This window comes from Aplidium turbinatum, chromosome 4 (assembly GCF_918807975.1).
Source record: "Aplidium turbinatum chromosome 4, kaAplTurb1.1, whole genome shotgun sequence".
Lineage (NCBI taxonomy): Eukaryota > Metazoa > Chordata > Ascidiacea > Aplousobranchia > Polyclinidae > Aplidium > Aplidium turbinatum.
This window is the reverse complement of record NC_137475.1, coordinates 8,564,605-8,585,691: the sequence shown is the minus strand read 5'-3', so window position 1 is coordinate 8,585,691 and position 21,087 is coordinate 8,564,605. Positions and strand designations below refer to the sequence as shown.

At 35.8% G+C, this 21,087-nt stretch overlaps 1 protein-coding gene across 1 annotated transcript; it reads left to right on the top strand.

The window, feature by feature from the left end:
- The first annotated feature begins 13,240 nt into the window (after positions 1-13,240).
- On the top strand, positions 13,241-21,087 carry LOC145769586 (LIM/homeobox protein Lhx9-like). Its single transcript, XM_082581243.1, has 6 exons — positions 13,241-13,370; positions 14,534-14,709; positions 16,597-16,789; positions 17,840-17,969; positions 18,234-18,418; positions 20,107-21,087. Exons 1-6 carry the CDS (start codon positions 13,245-13,247, stop codon positions 20,494-20,496), a joined length of 1,200 nt encoding a protein of 399 aa, XP_082437369.1. The 5' UTR covers positions 13,241-13,244; the 3' UTR covers positions 20,497-21,087.

Here is a 21,087-nt window from a genome sequence, read left to right as displayed (position 1 = left end):
AGCACTGGTAAAGTTTTAAAGACCCCTTAAAAACCAAAACACTAATGAAATATTCAGAAGTAAACACCTTGTTAACTAACTACCTAACAATTCAATAGTCCTATTTCAGGTAGGCCAAAGGGCTGAAATCTGTTTTCTACAAGATATAGGCCTATACGAAAAGTGGGTGCACCTAAGATGGATTTTAGAAATTTTACTAGCACAACCAATGCTATACATACCTTCAACTAATATTATTGAAATCTTTTTTCTTTATATTATTTTCTTATTATATTATACATTATATTATATTATTTTCTTGAATTAACCATCAAGACTGGGCTAACCTATTTTGTGGTTTTCAACGATAAACACGTGAGAGTTTTTCGACTTGTTGCGCAGTAGACCGTGTCTAATACGACTCTAATACATCGAGCGACACTTGGCCGGGAAAAGGCTCTTAATTTTCAGCGGGGAGTCGTTTTTCGTCTCGAAGTAAATTCATAATGTTAAATCATGTAGATAATACTCTCAGCATGCTTTCGCATACGACAATTGAAAGGTCGTGTTTGTGCTGTTCCAGTAAGGATTAAATCATTGTAACAGAAAATTTATTATGAGGTGTTCTCGCCCCACTGAATCCGTTTGAATTTTCTTTACGGTCAAAAATAGGTTTCTAGTAGCTGTTTTACCTTAGCAAAATACCGATTTCATTGTTTAAATTTTGCTTCGAATGTTTGCTCAATTGTTTACTCAATACAAACACGACGACAAAAACAACAGCCCACAACAATGCAAACAAAATGAAAAAGTTGTTGAAACCAAAACAGTTTAAAAGGTGTCTTTACATTAATTGCTCTAAAATTCACCAATACAACTTTGCAACGAAGTTTTGTTGGCTCTTGAGTCTTGGATCACCTAATTTATAGCTTTGATTAAAGGAGATAAATATCATGAAGCAATCAATTACATTTAAAATCAACAGCTCACTATCACTCTCAGAGGTTATTTTACAAACGTGCAATCAGATGACAAGCCAGCAGTCTCAAATCCGAAGTGGCTGCAGTATTTTACCCAAGCTTTATATCTCGGAATCATGATTCGTTTTGGTCAAACGTAAAATTAGCTAAAGTGGGCTTACTTTCAAGACTTTTTCAAGCAATCGTAATACTTGTAATCGTTATGACCAGGTAGTTCATGCAATTGCCAGATGGGATACAATTGATTTCTTAATAAAGTTTAATTTTCAGATTTATGAATGCATTTTTAAACTTTGTTTGAATCACTTCCTCAGTGACGAAACTTTATTTTGGAATTTGTTGTTTGGGTTCGAAGTTTGATGTGTTTAGTACATAACTGAAAGCGAAACGAAAGGTGCTGCTCCCAAACCAGGATAATGGAAGAAAGTTTGAGGTAGAAAGGACCTTTGTCCATACAATTCAATGCCACAAAATATGATGATATTGAAGAATGTAAAGAAGATAGTACCGGTAGCTAGAACGTCCTCAGTGGAAAAGACAAAAGAGGCAAAGCTTTCTTTTCTATGTAAGAAGATGGAGAGACCGGAAAAAAAGATATAGCCTACTGTATAAGTTTTGGGATCGCAAGACAAGAATGCACATCATCCCAGAAATTGAAAACTCATAGTGGCAACTACACATCATGGAATTGAAAGTAGAATATGAAAAAGAAATACGTATTTTTTAAATTTTGCGTAATAAGCTTAAATCCTACAGCTACTGCAATGCCCGTTTCACTCCAGTCTAAAACAAAAAACATCAGAACTTGTTGAAAGCAGAAAATAGTTATCAATGCACCATCAAAAGGGGACATTTTTACCTACTTTTAGCAGCCGCATTTTTGATTTCTACAAAGCATAGATTTCTTTTACCAGCAAAAGTTGCAATTGATGTGTCAATGCGCAAGTAGTGTTGATCATGATATAATAATCAATAGCCTACTGAAGTTTAATGAATCGTTTTCGCGTTGGTAATATTGACAAATATTAAATGCATATATGTTTGTCATCTGCATAACAGTTTACACGGTGGAAATCGTTATTGCAATCTTTCAACACGTGATGACCATGTTGATTCGTCATGGCACGCCCAAGCTGTTTGACAATGGCTCACATTTATTTTGGACCAATTTCAAAAAGACTCCGGAATTCACAAGTTTACACAATCAATCTGTTCATTTTGAAACATTCCCCAAAGATTGTGTAAATGCTAATTGTTGTTAACATGGTTACTGGTTTGAGATTGCACCACAGACTGCATGTTGATTGCCAGCAAACTCTGCCTTTTTTGTACCACACACAAAGCGCAACACAATTTACAAATGAAGCTGATGTTGGTCAAGCTTAGAGGGTTTGTGCTCTGCAAAGCTGTGCGAAAAAAACTTAGTAATGCTACATTCCCATAATTATCATATATTGTGCGAATAACCTATTTAAGAATAGTTTTTTGTCATCTTCATGTTCAAAATTGATCAGAAGCGAACATTGAGATGCAATTTTACCAAAAATTGATGTTCAGACGAGGAAACTTCGATTGGCTCCTTACTGACGGCATTTATTATGCAACTCTTTTAATTTCAACGTAAGACATAATATTAGCACAGAGAGGCCAGGTTTTAACATTCAGGTTGTCAGGACCGTCGGCCAGGGTTTCGATCCATCCGCTAGATGTCGTAATTGTTTTAATCAAAAAGTAGTTTGCAGGGTATTTTTTGTTGCGTTCATTTCTCTATTTCTTGATGCCCAATAAAAGCTAGTTAAGCGTCAAACGTCAAACGTAATAGGACCTCTTGATGCTCGACATTTTCCTCTTTATCTAGCCGTTCTTGCTTCTAATTGCAGAATATAAATCTAATCTTAACCTTGTTAGGCCTACGTGATAAAGATGTAGCCTAATTAAGAGTAAATGGCTAAGCAAATTGCATTTGTAGGCTTAAATTCTAAAAACTGTGTAGCATAATGTGAATTTTCAGACAATAATAGCTAATCTGCGCTAAAATTGCTCCAAACGACCAACCCAGATAGTTTGCCCCTGATACACAATACAACAGCTTCGTCATAAATATGTAGTGTACTGTATGGATGAGTATTCATAGCATTGCAGATTAGATATTCTGTTTCAGTAGTTAAAGACAGGGCTTGACATGTTTCAATCAGATTTAATTCGGAATTCTAAGTAATATGATACCTGCAATTTTGTGACGAGAATTTCATTTTTATTATTTATTACGATTGTTGCAATTGTCTAAATTAATTTAACCTTGGTTATAACTTATCATATAAAAAAAAATTGGAAACTCTTTGCATTGAACTTGGTTAGAATACTTCGAATACTGATAGACAAGAGTTGCGAAAGTTGAAAGTTATGTAGGCCTATTCAAGGTTATACGTTGCGCCAAGGTCATTGCTAGCCTCTTGTTATAAAATATTTCTTGTGTTATAACTTACAGACATTATGTCATTGCATTGTTGAATCTGTATCAGAAAAAAACTAAACTTATCACAATTTATATAAAAAAATGTCAAAATGTTTTCATTTTGACTGACAGTTATGACAAACACGGACACGTCATAATCAGCGGACGAATGTTTTCAAATTCAAAAGTGCTTTTCTTTTGAAGATATGGACCAAACTCCTTGGACCACAAGTCTGTGTGATATATTTGGAGACCACCCAAAATCTCAATGTAACAGTTTCTATAAATTCCCTTTGTTGATTCATCATCAACAGACGTTGCATTAATGAAGAAATGGCCCCATTTTGCAATAGTTAGACATTTTATATAAGTTTTAAACTATTGAAACTTGTTGCATCAGGTGCCATGACTTTATGTCCAATAAAAATATACTGAAAAAAGCCAACTGGCAACACCTGTGTCCTTTTTTTTATAAATTTATCGCAAGCAGATGTAAAACCAATGTAAAAAGGTAAAATTTTGCCGGCAGGAAGAAAATTGAATAAAGGTGGATCCTTTGAATTTGGGTGTCAAGTTGAAAAATAAAAGTTCTTGACAAAATTTTTCATGCATTTGACCAACGATTTCGTAAGCTACATCGAGTAGTTGTAAAGAAAAAATGCCGTTTCTTTAAATTACATAGTAGCCTAAGTAATTTAACAATTACGAAAAAAATAGTAAATCAAGATAATCAAAATAGTAAATCAATATAAATGACCAAGCAACGATTTCATCTGACAAAAAAAACAAGAGTCTATTTGTTTTTGCTTTTCCTAAAGGAAAATGTAAACCAAAGCAACAACTCTACTGTTTGATTCATATAAAATCATGTTGTGTCCTATTATGTAGCTCTTCAATGTTTTTCTTAATTTCTGCTTGTGTATTTTATATTTGTATCATACTTAGGCTACAAGGTGGCTGCATGATCACACCAATTTATTTACATTGTTTCCAGAAAAAAAATGAACTTTTCGAAACCAATTTTACAGTCGTTGTTATGACCTCCCCTGGAATCTTACCAAGACAAACTAAAAGCGCAGGAAAAAACACAATCAACTACTGAGTTAGTAAATTTTCGGCAGTAGGCTACAACACCCCATGCCTTGTTATAAGTTAATTTTGTGCTTTCTGTAATTACATATCGACATAATACTCCGCGTTTTAAAATAAATCTGGAGGATTGGCTTAATGAAGAATCTAAGCTCAAACTATGTCAATAATATTGATTGATTGATTTGGTTCAACCTGTCACCTGCTCTCTCGGGGCTAATTAAGCAGAAATCTATGAATCGAAAGGTATAAAAAAAGAAAATAATACGATTAACACACGTTAATTTTTGTTTTCGAAAAATTAAAGCGGCAAAAAGATATTCCTTCACTCTTGCAGACGAAATCAAGTTTTTTCGATAAAAATGTGTTTTGTGAATTGTATTTTTTTTTAATTTTTTTTTTTTAATTTACTTAAATATTTGCTGTTTTAAGCACTTCAAAACAATAAAGAGCTTTATAACTTAGGCTACTTGTATCATCAAACAACAATAGAGTACAAGCAGAAAGTGTAACCATTTTAAGTGGGAGGGTCAAACAACATTAGCACTTTAAGATAACTCTTCACAATCACTATCGGCAGAAGTTCCAATGGCTCAATACCGTTTCTTGAATGAAGGAAGACTTGAAGAGAATCGGTGAGTCCACTTTGGCGGGCTGATAAAACATTTATACATTGAACATGCTACTTCATTTAATTGTTAATCCTTTTGAGTAGACACCATACAGAAGCCCTTGTCTCTTGTGTTCTACTGACACTTTTCTCTTCCAGTGTGTACTTAGTGCAATGAATCGGAAAAATGTCTTGTTTTCCATTGAATTGAGTACACAATGCTGTCTACCAAGACTATCCAGTTTTGACAACCTTATTCTTAACACTTAAGCATCCTTTGCCCTTGTTCAAGCAAAGTGAAACCGTGCTTACTTTTCATAAGTTGCGATAACAGATAGCTGTACTTCGAGTCCTCCATAAGGTGTAAAGAATACGATAGGATTAAGTTGTTATACAAATATCTTACAGTATGTTGGACAAAGCATGCACAACAACAAACACTTGCTCGACAACTTTGACACTTGCTTTGCCGTTGCTCCTTTTACAGTAAATACATTTTGTTCAAAATATGGACATGCACTTAAAAATTTATCCATGCATGTCAAAGCTAAGCTCAAATATCATTCCTGCTCTCACATTGCCTGACAAATATTTTCAAGCTAGAAAGGAATTAAGAAAATAGTTTTAGATATAAAAGTTGTAAATTTTACAAAATTCCTTCAGGTGTATGCTGCTTTTACATTGCCAATTCGCGATGCTGCTTTTACATTGCCAATAGCAATCTTCTTGATCAGCACTAGAAGCGTTTCTTGTTTATGAAAATTGTTTATCTAAAACCATGAAAGCAAATCCTGAAAACAAACACAAACAACAAAACTAAACTCAAATCTTTAAATTTTCAATACCATGGAGATAAATTACTTACTAAAAGTTCTTTTCAACAAATTCATAAAGCTTTTACGGTTTAACAGTTTTCGTGAAAGAATAGAGATATCTTCTCGCGGGTTGCAAGCTTGTTGTGCATAGCCTATTTCTAAGGTTAGAAACTTGGGGAAAATATACAAACGACAAGAGGATCCACAAACGCCATGTTGATATACAAGTTTTTCTTCTTTTTGAAATGTCTGATATTTTTCTTGTTTTCTGATTCATACTTTTACAGATCCTCATATCTTCTTTTTCTTGTAAGATAGTTTACAAAAATGAAAATAAAGGAAATGACATATATCGCAGGTAACTTCGCCAACTGTCCATCATAATAACCTATTTTGTTGCTATAATAAATGTATGGGCATAGCTGCATTTGTGATTTATTAATTTAGTTTGTAGGACTTTTCCTTAAAAAGTCACTACGTGTTAAAATTTTTAAAATTGCCGAAAACATGAAAACAAAATATGATTGGGTAAGCTAAACTATTTGTAGCTGACAATGAAAGCTGCGTGACACTGGCAAACTACTCAATTGTTTTTATCAAATAATGCACAAACACAACCAACAAGTGCATTGAGAATATAGACCCCCATCACTTGCGGTCCTGATTGTAGAAGAAATTAATCATTCAAGTTGTTTGAGTAAGAACGACTGAAGCCTTTAATTACTGTAGTTTTGATATTTTTTATTTAATAATAATATGCAGTAATGTTGAAGCAGTATCAAACGAGTAATTGCTGTTGCTTGTGACAAACATAAACTGCATTTTTAAGTTACCACGTTCAAGTTTGAATAGCCTACTTTAAAAGGTGCAATTGAAAAATGTTTTCAAACGCTATGAAAGCATTTTTTGCCTTTTTTATGTTAATTGAAATGTTGATAGCAGGTGTTTAAACTCTTGGACATGTTTTTCGAAATGACAAAGATCAAATTATATTTTTAACAAAATAATCTGTTCAAATGTTCATATTAGGATAACAGCTCATAGTTTACCATGAGCACAAATCAACATGAAGACTGCGAGCTTTTGTCAAAAATATTTCTTTCTCTAGTTATTGTAACGTTTTGTTGCATTTAATTTACATTGTGTAGCTCACGGTTTTGACCCGGTGTGTGGCAATGCCGAGAACAGGGAGGTTTGTAACTCAACCTGATCACGTGACATTCTTGGCAATGAAGCGTGACGAAGGTTTGCAGGCATAAATTCGACGATTTTTAAAAGTCGCATTTCTTAGTGTTTGTATAATTTTACGTTGCTTTTTCAAAAATTACGGAATTCTGACAGTAAAATGTTAACTTTCGGCAAATCGTGGCCGAAAAGTCAATTTTTCACCCAACTCGCCCCTGAGCAAGGGTCATGCCAACTTGAAAGACTTGATCTCATAAGCTTGAGTTTTCAGGAACCGGCAAATACGACTTAATACTTACGATTGGTAATCCGTCGCGAACGCTGTTGGCTTTTGCTTTGTCAATCAAAAGCTTTTTTGTATGGCTCGGAGTAAACAACAAAATACACTTCTTTCCCACATATTGTTGAGACAAGTCCAAATTAAACCGAGCTCTTGCAGTCAGTTGTTTTCCAGTTAGTATTCGCATAGTTACTTTGCAAATAGAATTGGCATAGCCTATAGAAAGTAAATAGTCAAGCTTTTGTAGCCGTCAGCAAGAGAATATTAATAGAATGCATTTGCAAGAAATGTTTAGTTGTAATGAAGTAGCCCATGTACTGTTTACAAAGTCTTCTCATAGGTTACGTTGTGAGGATTCAATCTTTTTCAAGTCTCTGCAAACAGGGAGTTGATCTGTTTGTTGACAAATAAGACTTGATTTAACAGTTGCGGGTGCTTTGCAACAACTGTGAAAGGTTACAATATTTACGAAAACGGACACCTTCAAAAACAGGCCAACAAAGAGTGAAATAACTTTATGTTTATTATCGACCAGCTGCTGCTCTGTAAGAAAATTCTTCGATTAATGATTTACACTTGAAAGTAAAATAAGTGACTTTGTTTGCTAGTGCAGTAGGTAATAGCCTGTGCAAGTGATCACAGCGATTAGAAAAATAGGTTTTGACGTTTTCTTGAAGCTTGCGGTTGCCTACTTGAGTGATGAAACATCATACAGTCTTCATTTTACTTAACCTACGTTTAATATAAGTTGTAGTTGTAGACAGGGCCGTGAGAGCACCATCTTGGCCCTCTTCCCGAAATCCACTAGTGGACCCCTATGTTTAGTATGACGGCTCTCAAAGATATAGTAAGAAAGCGTTAGGTAATGGCCGCAAACTCGTTTAATGCAGAAAAAAAATTTACATTCATCATTTCAGCAAAGAGTAAATAACTCTAAGATTTTTTAGAAAAAAAGTAAGTAGGCCAACAATGCAATAGCTAATTTGGTAAAAAGTTGGGGAAAGACCAGAGCTTTAACAAAGCAAAAATTATAAGATTAATGTACTTTATAGGCTACAATGCAAAACTAAATGTCTAAAAACGTAACGTTGAGATAAAGGGTGTTGGAGCAATAATGTTTTTTCTTTCTTTTTTTTTATTACGATGCACACTTTGTATGTAACCATACGTCGTTTTGTAGGCTAAGCAATCAAATTCATCAAATTAAAATTAGATGTGAGTAGAAGGTTTAAAATTTAAGTTAGCATAACATTTAAAACAAAATTCATTTACGACCACAGAAGGAATTCAATAATTTAATTTTTGAAAATTTGTGTAGCCTAGTGTGGTGTAGCCTTTCAGCAGGCTAAAACTTTGAAAATCCATCTGCGGTGTCCTCATCTTTGTTTCACTTATAGTATTTTCACGGTGCATTCTACTTTATAGCCTATCTCCATTAACAAAAATTTATCAATTTGATTGTTAATTAACTAGTACTAGGCTATTTGAGTGAGCAGTGTTTACTTTGCAATATTGCATTATTTGTTAGTTGTTTTGTGGGACACAATTTTTTTTGCTTTTTTAATCCACTTTTTGAAACTATGCATGTCCAAAGTCGCTATAGTTGAGCGAATAGAATGGTTGAGCGAGAAAGGCGAGTGAGAAAATTTAAAAAAAATGAAAAAAATACATGCTACATATAAAATTACAAGCCTAAACACGCTGCACAAACTAAATATGCGTGGACTCCTAGATGGAGGTGGGCAGTGGGCACCCAGCCGGGTACTCTTATGATTTAAGCTATTGATGTCGAACTTTCGTAGCAGTGTTTTTCTTTTTTAAACAGACAAAAAACATTAAATAGACTAAAATGAGTGGGCCCCCAAACAGCCGTGCCTCCCCGGTCTGGGAGCGCGGGGGTGGTTTAGACGGCCTGGGTTTAGGTTTGCCCAGTAGCGTTGGTAGGGAGATTCAAGAGATATTTTTGAATCCTAATCGAGTATAAATGATTTTAGAGGCCTTCAAAAACCCAGAATTTTTTCAGATGTGTCGGAAAGTTGTAGAAAGCGGAGTATATATTTTTGTTATAATGCACTATTAACGTTGCCTTGTTTTGGAGACCGATAAACACCATTAGTACCGACCTCAAGTTATCTTCTCAACGACCATGGGTTTAACCAATGATGTTTGTTAGCTTCATATGTGAATGTACAGGTGGAAACACATTTTAGCGATATTAGGTGTTTCGTAAAACAGATGTTTTCCAGACAGTCACTTTATCTGGTTCGGATCTTTACCCGGTTGGGTACGGATCTGACCAGATTTTTACCAGATCTGGACTAGATAAAGTGGCTGACTGGGTTGTTATTTTATTGGAAGTAGGATACCTTCAGCAAACGAGATGCTCAACTGAAAGGGAAAGTTGGTTACTTTTTAACTTATTGATAAGGAGAAGTCAAAATTAGAATAAATCTAATTCATTTACCTATTGTTACAAAAACAACAACATTGCAATAACGTTTGTCACTATTTACAAAATTTGAATGAGAACAAGCAGTAGCAGTTTATTTGAGTTTCTCACATATCACAAATATTATGAAATTAGGTTAGAAAAGCTAGCTCAGTGGTTGCGCGCCCGACTCAAGATCAAGGGGCGCTGGTTTGACTCTCGGGGTGTACGCTTGAGCAACGCATTTTAAGAACTGCTCTCTATTCAGCGGCACCTTGTAGATGGAATAATTCCCCGGCAACAACATTGCAACAACTATCGGAAACTCCACTCTGTCAATCTCAGTGACCGGGCCTGCGTCAGTGGTTCAAAGCCTCCACATGTATACGAAACTGCCAGGATTAAGTTCTCAAAAAAGCTTTCCTAGTGCGATGAGAAAGATCAAATCAATCAAATGTTTAGAAAGTTGAAAACAGCTTGTTAGGTTATGAAGTCTATATGCTCTAAAATATTGTTCTAGAATTAACAATCATAAAAAACATCAAAAATTTTTGATATAGCGATGAGATTCAAAATTGTTAGTGAAAAATTTAACACAGTAAAATCAACAAATATTTAAAAACTGAGTGTTTCCGTCATGTAGAACAGAAGTATGTAAGTTCTGCACGGTCACTGCAAAGCACATTATTGCCCGTATCTAAACTTACGTTTTATCTCTCTCGGCAAACAGTTTCCCGTTTTTCGAACCTTTTGCCTTGATGTCAAATTGACATTTGAAGACGTCAAATTTAAGAAAACCCCGCGTTAGGCACTTGAGAATTGGAATTTGACATGGTTCTGTCTTGTTTGAAATTTGAGACCTTTCCCTAAAACCTTTGCGCCGTGAAATTTTTAAGGTTCCATCTAGGGTTAAGCACTCGTCGGATTTTATGACTTATATCAAGCACTGCGTTGTCTTAGTCGTGAGACACAAATCAAACGTGAAATGCCACCTACTGTAAAAGAAGTCTTTGCACGTAACCTTGGCCTTACTTTTATCAAAACATGTTGCGAAAAATAATCGTGGCGTGTTCAATTGTTTAAAGGTTATACTGTGTAGCCTATGCCGTACTTTTTTTGTTACATTGGTTCATTTGTAGTTCTGGTATAACAAATTTAACCTTTGGCGACTAAAAAAATAATGTAGCAGATTTGTTATCAATTTTTTTTAGCTTTGTCATTAAAATCGACCGAAAGTTTATATTTCGCTGTGGTACTAAAAAGGTTCGCTCGATCCGGTCCGCAGATTATAAAAGTTACGAAATTTTTTTTTTATATCAGAAAAAAGCTTTCAGTTTACACCTTTGTTGAACGGAGCATCAATCTTTTCAGTAACACGGTGTCACTGTCATTTCCAAGACTGCATTGAAAAGCATTAAATATCAGTCGATTTTTGGCCTCGACATTTAACATAATTATGAAGCTTTCTGAGTTTCTGCTGTATTTGGTGTAGTTTACAAAGGTTAGCACAGTAGTTGGTGATATGGTTTGTTGTACCTTCCTTTGGGCCATGCTAGCTAGAGGAAAATGCAACACTTTCCAGTCCCAATGATGCACGAATGAGCGTAAAAACTGAAACTAAACCACGACTCCTTCTCCAGTGACATGAGGATGAAATGAATGTCGGCATCAGAGATCAAAAGACGGAGCCTGGTGGGATTTAGCCTACTCATTTTTTGTCGTATTCAGGGTTATGCTGTGCAGTCGAAGGTTTAGATTTAGTGGGCGAGAAAGCAAGGGAGCCAATCTTCGTGTCCACTTTCAGGTATGCTTTCAAGAGTCTTGTCAAAGACACAGCTGCATGCTTTTAAGCGGTGTCGAACCACTGCCCTTAAGAATTTCGAGACAGAGCTCTTATGTTTCGATTATGAAGCCCACTCATAATAATCGTTCAACTTCTTGTCATCATCGATAAACGATATGTCAACGAAAAGTCAAATAAGGGCCCTAGGTGTATCGTCTTTCGAGGTATTCTTAAATTGAAAATAACACCATCAATAAACCAATGAAGCAATGGAAATGTAGCGCTTAAATATTTATTTGAAAGTAGCTGCACAAATCTGCAAATAATTCAATGCAATGTTTCAAGCCTGTTTCAAAGTTAAACCCAAAATAGAGTTGGCCAGGTCATTGGCGTGTGCGTAGGTTAGGATTTATCCTTATTCTTAAGTCGGTGCATGGTGCATATAAGTAACATTTTCAAACTGCTGCCAATAGTCTTATGAGAAAATAGAGATTTAAATAGGCCAAAGCCCTAACTGAAACAAATTTGGTATTTCGACTGATGTGGTTTCTAATATTTATAAGGTAGTGAAGTAATAAAAACAAAAACTTGAAGAGAAATTGACAATGTTTTTAATTGAAATAAACAAAAATAAAAATGTTCTTGGCCAAGACATTTTTCTTTAAGAAAAAAAAAATATTTGTTAAGATTTTTATTAGCAAAAGCAAAGCTGATAATTTTTGATGTTAGATTGATAATTTCTTTTATACAGTACGTATTAACATTCTACGATTCATTGTTATTTGTAGGTGAACCATTTTGTAATTTCTTTATCGTGAATTATACAACAGCTTGACGGGAAAGATATCTTTCTGGTGCGGTGATATGTTTGACGCTTTTCCGATCCCAACAAAAAGTTTTAACTGACTATCTGGATGTAGGTTTTTGCTTCTGTATTCTTTTTCCAACAATTCTCTATCGCGTGGACGTTAAATTGCGCCCTTTGAACACCAGCTTGCAATGCAGCATTTTCTGCACTGGATTTCTAGTCATCATGTCAAACTTTCACAACCGGTTGAATTTGATCACATGAAAGTCGCATTGTCTAAATTGGCACTTAGCGTTGAATATTCATTAACAGCTATGCTCCGATGCGTTGCTTACGTTATGAATTGTATGCAATCAAAATGGTTTAATATACCAACCAAATTATTGCAAAATGAAAATCTCTTATTTCAATATCTATCTATTTCAATAAAAATGAAAAGGAAAGATCATGTTGTGAATTTGACATTGTGTGGCCTTCCGTCATTGCCATGGGATGTTTATAAATTAATTGGACATTACTGCGTTTAAAACAAAACATTCTCAAATGAAAACTTTTTGAAATATTTAATGTAATGATCTTATATATAAAATCAATCAAATTCGCATTTTATTATAGCCTAGTTGTTTTGTCTCATACTTACCCGACAGCAAAATATGTCATTTTTACATTGATTCAACGTCTGCATACGTTGAATCAATGTAAAAATGACGGATTTTGTTGCTTGGGTACTGCTTTCGCGCTCCCATAATATAGGCTACTTTTGATTTTAGCTTGAGTATTTTTTGTTTTTTAATATTGACAATGGTAGGCTACAATAAACAGTGAAATAATAATGCAAATCGAAGGGGTCGCTATGAGTGAAACAGACCTAATTGAAGAAAACAACCAAACCAAACTCGTTTCTCATCCCAGTTTTTGTCCCAATGAAGATTCTCCTATGGTTCCACCTTATCCAATGGTGAGTTAAGTGTGTTTGTGAAGTCTAATAGTGCTTTTTCAACTTTTGACTTAAAAGTAGCTGCTGTAATCACATGATATATTCAGGCAATGTGTAGTAGGCCGCAACACATGGTTCATACAGGTTTAGCCTACAGGCCTATAATCGAAGTGCACATTTTTGCAAGAGTTTTATGGCAGCGTTAGAAACAACTTTACTTTCTCATAATTTCGTACCCTTTGCAGCAAAAGTGTCATAAAATTCATTATTCTAATTTTTTTTAAAGCTTAAAAGCTACAGTTGGCGAAATTAGTCTTATCCTTGAAGTAAAAATAATTAAGTTAAACCACTGTCGGTCTCATCTGCAAAGCAATGATGTCACCACCCTCCAATCAGTATTCAGTGAGTTAATAAACAAACAAATTATTTTTTCGTTTTCCTTCCTTCTCCAAAACTGAAATTATTTCAGGTTAAGTAGAGTTTAGTCATAAAATAACGTATACCATGTTTAAACAATAAATCGACGCATTCGGAAACTGCGTGAAAACCAAAACAATTAAATTCATTCAAAGTTATCTAAAACAAAAGACGAAGTTCCAAACTGTTTTAAATTAAGCATGAAGCCTGACAAAAATTTTTTGTGATTACGATCTAAATTTTTCTTTATTTGTAGTTTTAATTTAATTTTCCTGTGAGGGTGAAATAACAACTCGGTGCATAAAACCCGCTGCTTTCGCATTGATTTAACGTCTGCAAACGTTAAACCAATGTGAAAAGGGTAGATTTGCTGGTTAGGAATAAATTATCATTGCAAAATGAGTGACATGTGCACAATACTTCGACCTCGTTTTCAAAGTAGCGCTTTGCCCTTTCGGAAAAAGTTTTAACACTATGGACGTATATGTATTGTTCGCGCAAAGACGCTGCCATCGCAATTAAGTGTAACAGAGTTAGGCCTATAATGTTAATCTAAGCTCGACTTTGATCCCAAGCATTTTTCTGGTTAAAGCTTGAACCTGAAAACTTCAGAACTTCTTGAGCAACCTTCGTCCAAATAATAGTGGATTTTGTCTCAATTAGCGACTTGTCTGACAGCACGGTGGCAACTGCCCCCTCCCCTGGCTCGTACATCTATGCTTTAAACTGTAGCTGCAAAGTTGTCGTATTTCAATTTGTGTTTACAGCCTGACACCTGTAAAGGATGCGGAAAGTTGTTGGAAGAAAGTGAATTTTTGAAAGTGGATACCGACGTTTGGCACGTGACTTGCTTACGCTGTTGCGCATGCGCACAACCACTAGAAAATTTTAAGACATGCTTTCTCAAAAATGGAAACTATTATTGCCATCATCACTATAGAGAGTACGTAAGTCTTGGACTGATCATAAAGTTCATATTTTGTGAGAAATACATTTTTAATGAATGGTTCTGCTTGCGATTCTAAACATAATGCAACTTCCATTGCTATTCAAATTGCCAAGCATTTGGTGAACGCAAAAAATTTCAGATGATAAAACATGCCACTTAAGATAAAGTAAAATTAGGCGTTACCAGTGGCGGATGTTAAAAAAGTTTAGGAGCAAGATAATTTTAACGAAGCAAAAATTCTAAGAGAGAAGGGACAATGTGAAAGTTGTGATTCAAACACGCATATGCCTTGGAGGTCCAGGATAGGCTACTTAAAAAATAGGTAGCCTATATTTTAACTCAACCTCTTTTTTACCAACGCAAAACAATAATTTAACTGTTAACTATATATAGTCGAGTAAGCAATGATTTTTCTTTAAAACATGGCATTTTTCTCAGATTTTAAAGACCCACGACCAAATATTTACCCCTCGAATTTGCTGACGATTCAAAAGCACAAGCCATACGCTGGTTCGATTAACCGTAGTCCTTGAACGAGCAAAGTGAACAAGAATTTAAAAAATAAAATATAGAATACTTACATGTGATTAAGTCCCTACGCCCAGTGCCGTTGACAGAGAGGCCCAGGATGTATTTAGATCCAGACCTGGATAAATTTGGGGGCCCTGGGAATGGCATTGGTACCGAGTCCAATGTAGTCTCTCGTAGGGTCTTCAGCTACCCCCATTAAATTCGCTTACTGTGCTCGTCTACTTAAAAAATGTATAAACTAACTGCGCAAATGGATGAACACATCAATAGAGTTCCATATTATTCAAAATATAAAAGTAGGATAACCTGAATACCTTTTTAATAACATGAAATCTGTCAATTAACTAGATAGTTAATCAGCGTAAACATGGTGTTTGTTATACAAACACCATGTCACTATTCATTCTCGTTCTTACACGTAAAGAGACTTTGGAAAGATTGCTGACGTAGTTTTGTAGGATATCAAAGATTAAACAGTCAAATAAATGGTCGAATAGTTTTACTTGTGAGATGACAGATGAAATGCTTGAACTGACGAATGGTTTATCACTTCCAACACGTAAAGAAAAATTCTTGAATAGCAAATGTCTTCGTCGATTTCAGAATAAATATACACTACTAGGCTACTTGCATCAGCTACTTTACAAATGGCAATAACTTCTACTTTTAAAATCTATTCAATATCTGCTGGAACTCTACAACCGTCTTTCTATACTTTTCATAACAACTTCTAATCCCCATAATACACAATACTAAACACAACTCTCAACACAACTTTAATAAAACCTGTAATCAAATCACGCGGCTATTTATAACAGGTGTACTTGAACTGGAAGCGTCCAGAGACTAGGGTAATATTACATTACAAGAATTTATTCTTCTGGTCAACAAGTCAAAAAAGTTTCCAAAATTACACGTACACAAAACTTTTCTGGAAGTATTGCGTAACTAAAGATTACTATAGGTCAGTGCTCGACGAAACACCACACCAGAATCACACAATGAAATAGTTTACCAATTCCAGAACAAGAAGGTATCCTACAGTGGGACTACGCATATTGATTGTGACACACCAGAACTTTCGATTCGGAGACGAATTCGTTGCCGTTGGGCTTAGACGGCGCTTTACAGCAAAGTCACTGAAAGCACGTTATTTTTTTGTTCATTTTTTGCTTCAGTTATTCAAAGCATGCGTATCCAGAATGCATGGCAAAGTTTTTCAACATAATTTACAAGGCCTATAAAAAAAGTCAATTCATGACAACAAAAAAACAACTGAATATCTATGGTTAGTGATTGTTGCAATTCCAATAAACAAAGTTTAATCAAGTGTTTTTACTCTTTGACTAGGTTGACTCAAGCTTGTTCGCATTGTCTCAAATACATATCTCCGCAAGAATTTGTCATGCGCGTCCGCGGAAAAATATATCATTACAATCACACTTGCTTTGCCTGTCGTCTTTGCTTCAAACCTTTTGAACAGGGGCAAGGACTTTTCATTGATGGGAGCAGACTTTTTTGCGTTGACTGCGCTTTTGCTCAGGTAATTGTGAATAGCCTATTTTCAAGCAAACTTCTTTAATTTTGATGATTCAATACGCATATTTTAAAAATGATAATTCTCAATAGATCAACATAAAAATGTAATTGGTTTTCATCAAATTTCAAGGATTGACAATATCAATGGTATGCTGCCATCGGATAGAGCCACCATTCGTCATGGCAAAACAAAGTTTACTTTTCTACATCAGCATGTTAAATTGACATACGCAATAGCCTATGCATTATTTTGAACCAAAATAAATTGTCAGTTGTTTTTTTATAACGTTTGTTTGGATTTCAAATACGCAGCTTTTTTTCTCAGCACTCAAAAGGTTTTGCAACTGAGTTTACAAATTCATTGGTTGTCTGTATTTTTTCAAACATAAACAAAAAAGCACACTATTCCCAGACTTAAAATTAAGTGCCTTTATCAGCGGCGGAACTAAGATAGAGGGGGGCGATCACCATTCCTAAAACACAGAAACGGTATATCTGCAAAGTCGGATTAATGTACATCTACATACCATTGTATTTTGTTAAAATCGCCCTCCCTCTAAGCAGGCCCGGATTTAGGGGGGCAGAGGGTGCAGGTGCCCCAGGTGCCCCAGGTGCCCCAGGTGCCCCAGAGGGTGCAGGTGCCCCTAAGTGGAAAAAATGTGATTTTGTGTCATTTTTTTCCTTTCAGCCTTTAAAGTTTGTGCAAAATGCTGTGCAGTGCTGGATTAATGCTACTGTAGACGTAGAGGTGGTTTTTAGCGCCGTAGGCGCAAAAAATTTTTTTGCACGGGGGCCCCCCGACCTGAAAGTGCCCCTGGCCCTCTATCAGCTAAATCCGGCCCTGCCTCTAAGGCTACTTGCTTGATCTGCCTCTGGTCTTTTATGATTATGTTGTCTACCATAGCCTGTAGACCTAAGCTTGTTGCGCAGACAATCTGACGTAAAAATCGTTTACCTTTTCTTCTAGCTGTTGAGTTGTTATAAGCCTACATGTCACAAATATTTAACTAGTTGCTGTTCTTGTTCGAAGTTCTTATTTTGGTGTTTGTTTTAGTCTTGTTCAAGAAAAAGCGAGTGTTTAGGAATCACTCCCAACAAACCCGGGAGACCAAGGAAGAAAAAGCATACTGTGACTTCCAGACATCTCAATTCTATTGCGGAATTTTCAATGAATTTTTCAACAAGTAGGCAATGTTATATGCATTTTGTAGAAACACTAGTTGGCATTATGAAGCAAATGTTGAATGAAAGATGTAGGCTTACAGCCGAGTCTGGGTGTTTGCTTGGTACAGGGCCCTGCTTTCTTTCAATCCGGTAGCGCATGGTTTAATAATTTCCTATCTCTCATTTTTCACGATATCTAGATAGTTGAGACAAAACGCTTTCAAATATTTTCATGTTACTAATCAAGCCGCAGACCTTTGTGTTTCACTGATAAATATCTCCAGATAAGCTCACAAGCTCCACCGAGCGGACGAGTTATCATCATCCGAAAACGAAGCGCATAAGAACCAGTTTTAGACATGATCAACTAAACATAATGAAAGAATACTTCGAAGATAATCATAATCCTGATGCAAAAGAGCTGCTGAAGCTAGAGCAAAGAACTGGGTTGAAGAAGCGTGTCTTACAGGTAAAGACGATGCATTGAATTTAGCTAGAACTAGGGCAAAGTGGGGCGTGTTGTCACAATTTTTACAAATCAGCATATATCTCGTTCTGTACCAATGGTATCGAAATGCTAGATAGTGCAATTGAAAGAGGTATCATTCGGCTTCTTTTAGCTACAGTTAAAGTTTTTCTGGATTATTTCGTTTTTACATAAATACATGTTTAATGCAAGTGAATGGACTGTGACAACACGCCCCACCGCGGGGCGTGTTGTCACAGAGCATGGGGCGTGTTGTCACAAAATTTCTGCACATGCTTTATGACTAAAATATGACAGAAACCAACAAAAAATTGTTTTAATAGAGGCTGAACGAATACAAAATATGCGAAATGCAAAAAATTTAATTTACAACATATTGGTAAAAATTTTATGCCCATTATCAAAAACAATAAAAATGTCATCTTGAGAATTATGTATCACTATCGAATATATGTGTGTATCATTATCTAATATTAATTTTTATTTCCTAAAAAAGCGTTGTATTTTAACAAATACGCATATTACCTCGTTGTATAAGCATAAATAATTTTTTATGTTTCTTAATATTAAAAATGCACACCTCGGGGCGTGTAGTCACAGCTGTGACAACACGCCCCGTGGTATGAAATCAGGTGGTTTCAACAACCATGTGTACATCTCTACTTACATGTCTTATCTGTTTGGTATGATGAAAAGAGCAGGCTTAAAGGTAACGAATGGTATCTTTCCTGATCAGTTATGATCATACCTTAGTTTGCCAGACCATTTTTTAGTTTAGTTATAAACCTGATTTTGCCCAAAATTCAATGGCACTCCTCATAATTTCTGCTGTGGTGACAAATTTATTAATCTTCACTGCTTGTAAGAAAGAGAACTGAAAACTATGCCTTCCATTGAAAACTCGTGGTTATACGCTTGGGTTATCACATGGAAATCGTGCTGTGACAACACGCCCCTGTGACAACACGCCCCACTTTGCCCTACTACATTTTCTTGCCTTGATAGATTCTAGATTATGCTGATCAATGATCATGTCTAGCTTGTCTTGCTAGCAATTACAAAAAAGGTTAAAACTGGTAATTCATGTCGTATACATCAATATGTATCAACAAAAGTTGTGAAATACTACAACTTAGATCCTTGCAGTAGTTTGTTCTTGTGGTAGCTTATAGTCGTGGCCTACGCTTATACTGATAGCAGATTTCCCGTTAGCTCAGTGGTTACGCGCCAGGCTCAAGATGACGCGGCGCTGGTTCGACTCTCGGGGTGTGCGCTTGAGCAACGCATTTCAGGACTGCTCTCCATTCAGCGGCACCTAGTGAATGGAATAATTACCCGGCAAGAACACTTCAGCAATCGGAAATTTCACTCTGTCAATCTCGGTAACCGTCCCTGCGTCAAAAGTCTTTACAAATATGCGAAACTGCGAAACTACCAGGAATAACCAATCAAGGCGTTGTCAGTCCGAAGATAAAGATTCAAAACCAACCAACTAGATTCGACTCTGTGTAACAAAAGTTGTGTTTCTGAAACAATAAACATTCAAAGTACCTCTTTATTCGCACTGCTTCAAAAAGTTGTTGCTACAACACACAATTTTTAAAACCATCAAGATCTCTTTTGTTTGATTTTACATTGTTTTTGTAACAATCTTTCTTGCCTGGTTTCAGGTGTGGTTTCAAAACGCCCGAGCAAAACAAAGAAGACACAAATTGCAACGTCACGAAAGCGTCAACAAAACTGGTGAAACTGACAGTAAAGATAACGAAATGAATCTAGAACCTTCTTTGAGTTCTAATTATTCCGATTCATTATGCTCCAACATCGGGACATCTCCAGAGTCCGACGGGATCTTCCAAGACTCGACCGGCTTTGAAGATTTTAAAGAATCTGTCTTGTCGTATGATGATTTCTCTTCAGCGTTTGGAAGTTCATCTGAGGTTTCCGATTATAGCTTTTCCACTTATGTGGGCACGATGACAACATTACAAAGCGCGTCATCGCCGACGTCGCCGATTACACCATCGGTTAAAACTACTCGTGTAATTACCCCCGAATAGATTTTAAAAAAACACAACCATGTATCTAGTGGTGAAAAATTCCAGATTAAGTGAATGAGAAAGTAAACAAGTAGATTTTCTGTCCCAGTGGCCGATCTAAGGGGGAGGAGGCGATTGGCCCGATCATCTCCACTAAAATACAGAAAGTTAACTTTATTTATGATGCGTTTGCAAAGGTGGATTAATGTAGACCAACACTTCGTTGTGTTTTTTTGAAATCGCTCCCTCTACGGTCACCTGCTGGATCCACCCCTGTTCATCTTCAGCCATATGACCAAGCGTCTTGCCAAGCCATAACCGTGTGCTCTCTCCCCTCTGGCTGCACGACCAGCAGCCTTTCAATTATGCTCAGCAACTCGGCTGATAAAGCACAACTGGTACGGTGTTACCATAGTATTTTGACACATTTTACGCACAATTTGTTTGAATTTAGGAAAAGGCAGTTACACCGCATTGTTATATTCATCCAGAACGTAGACTTTCCTTAGCTATATAGATTATGGCAACAAAGGTCTCATGATCTTTCCGTTTTTTTTTACCCTACAAGCTGTTAACGTTACTGCTGATACACAATGTTGTGTTTTATCACTT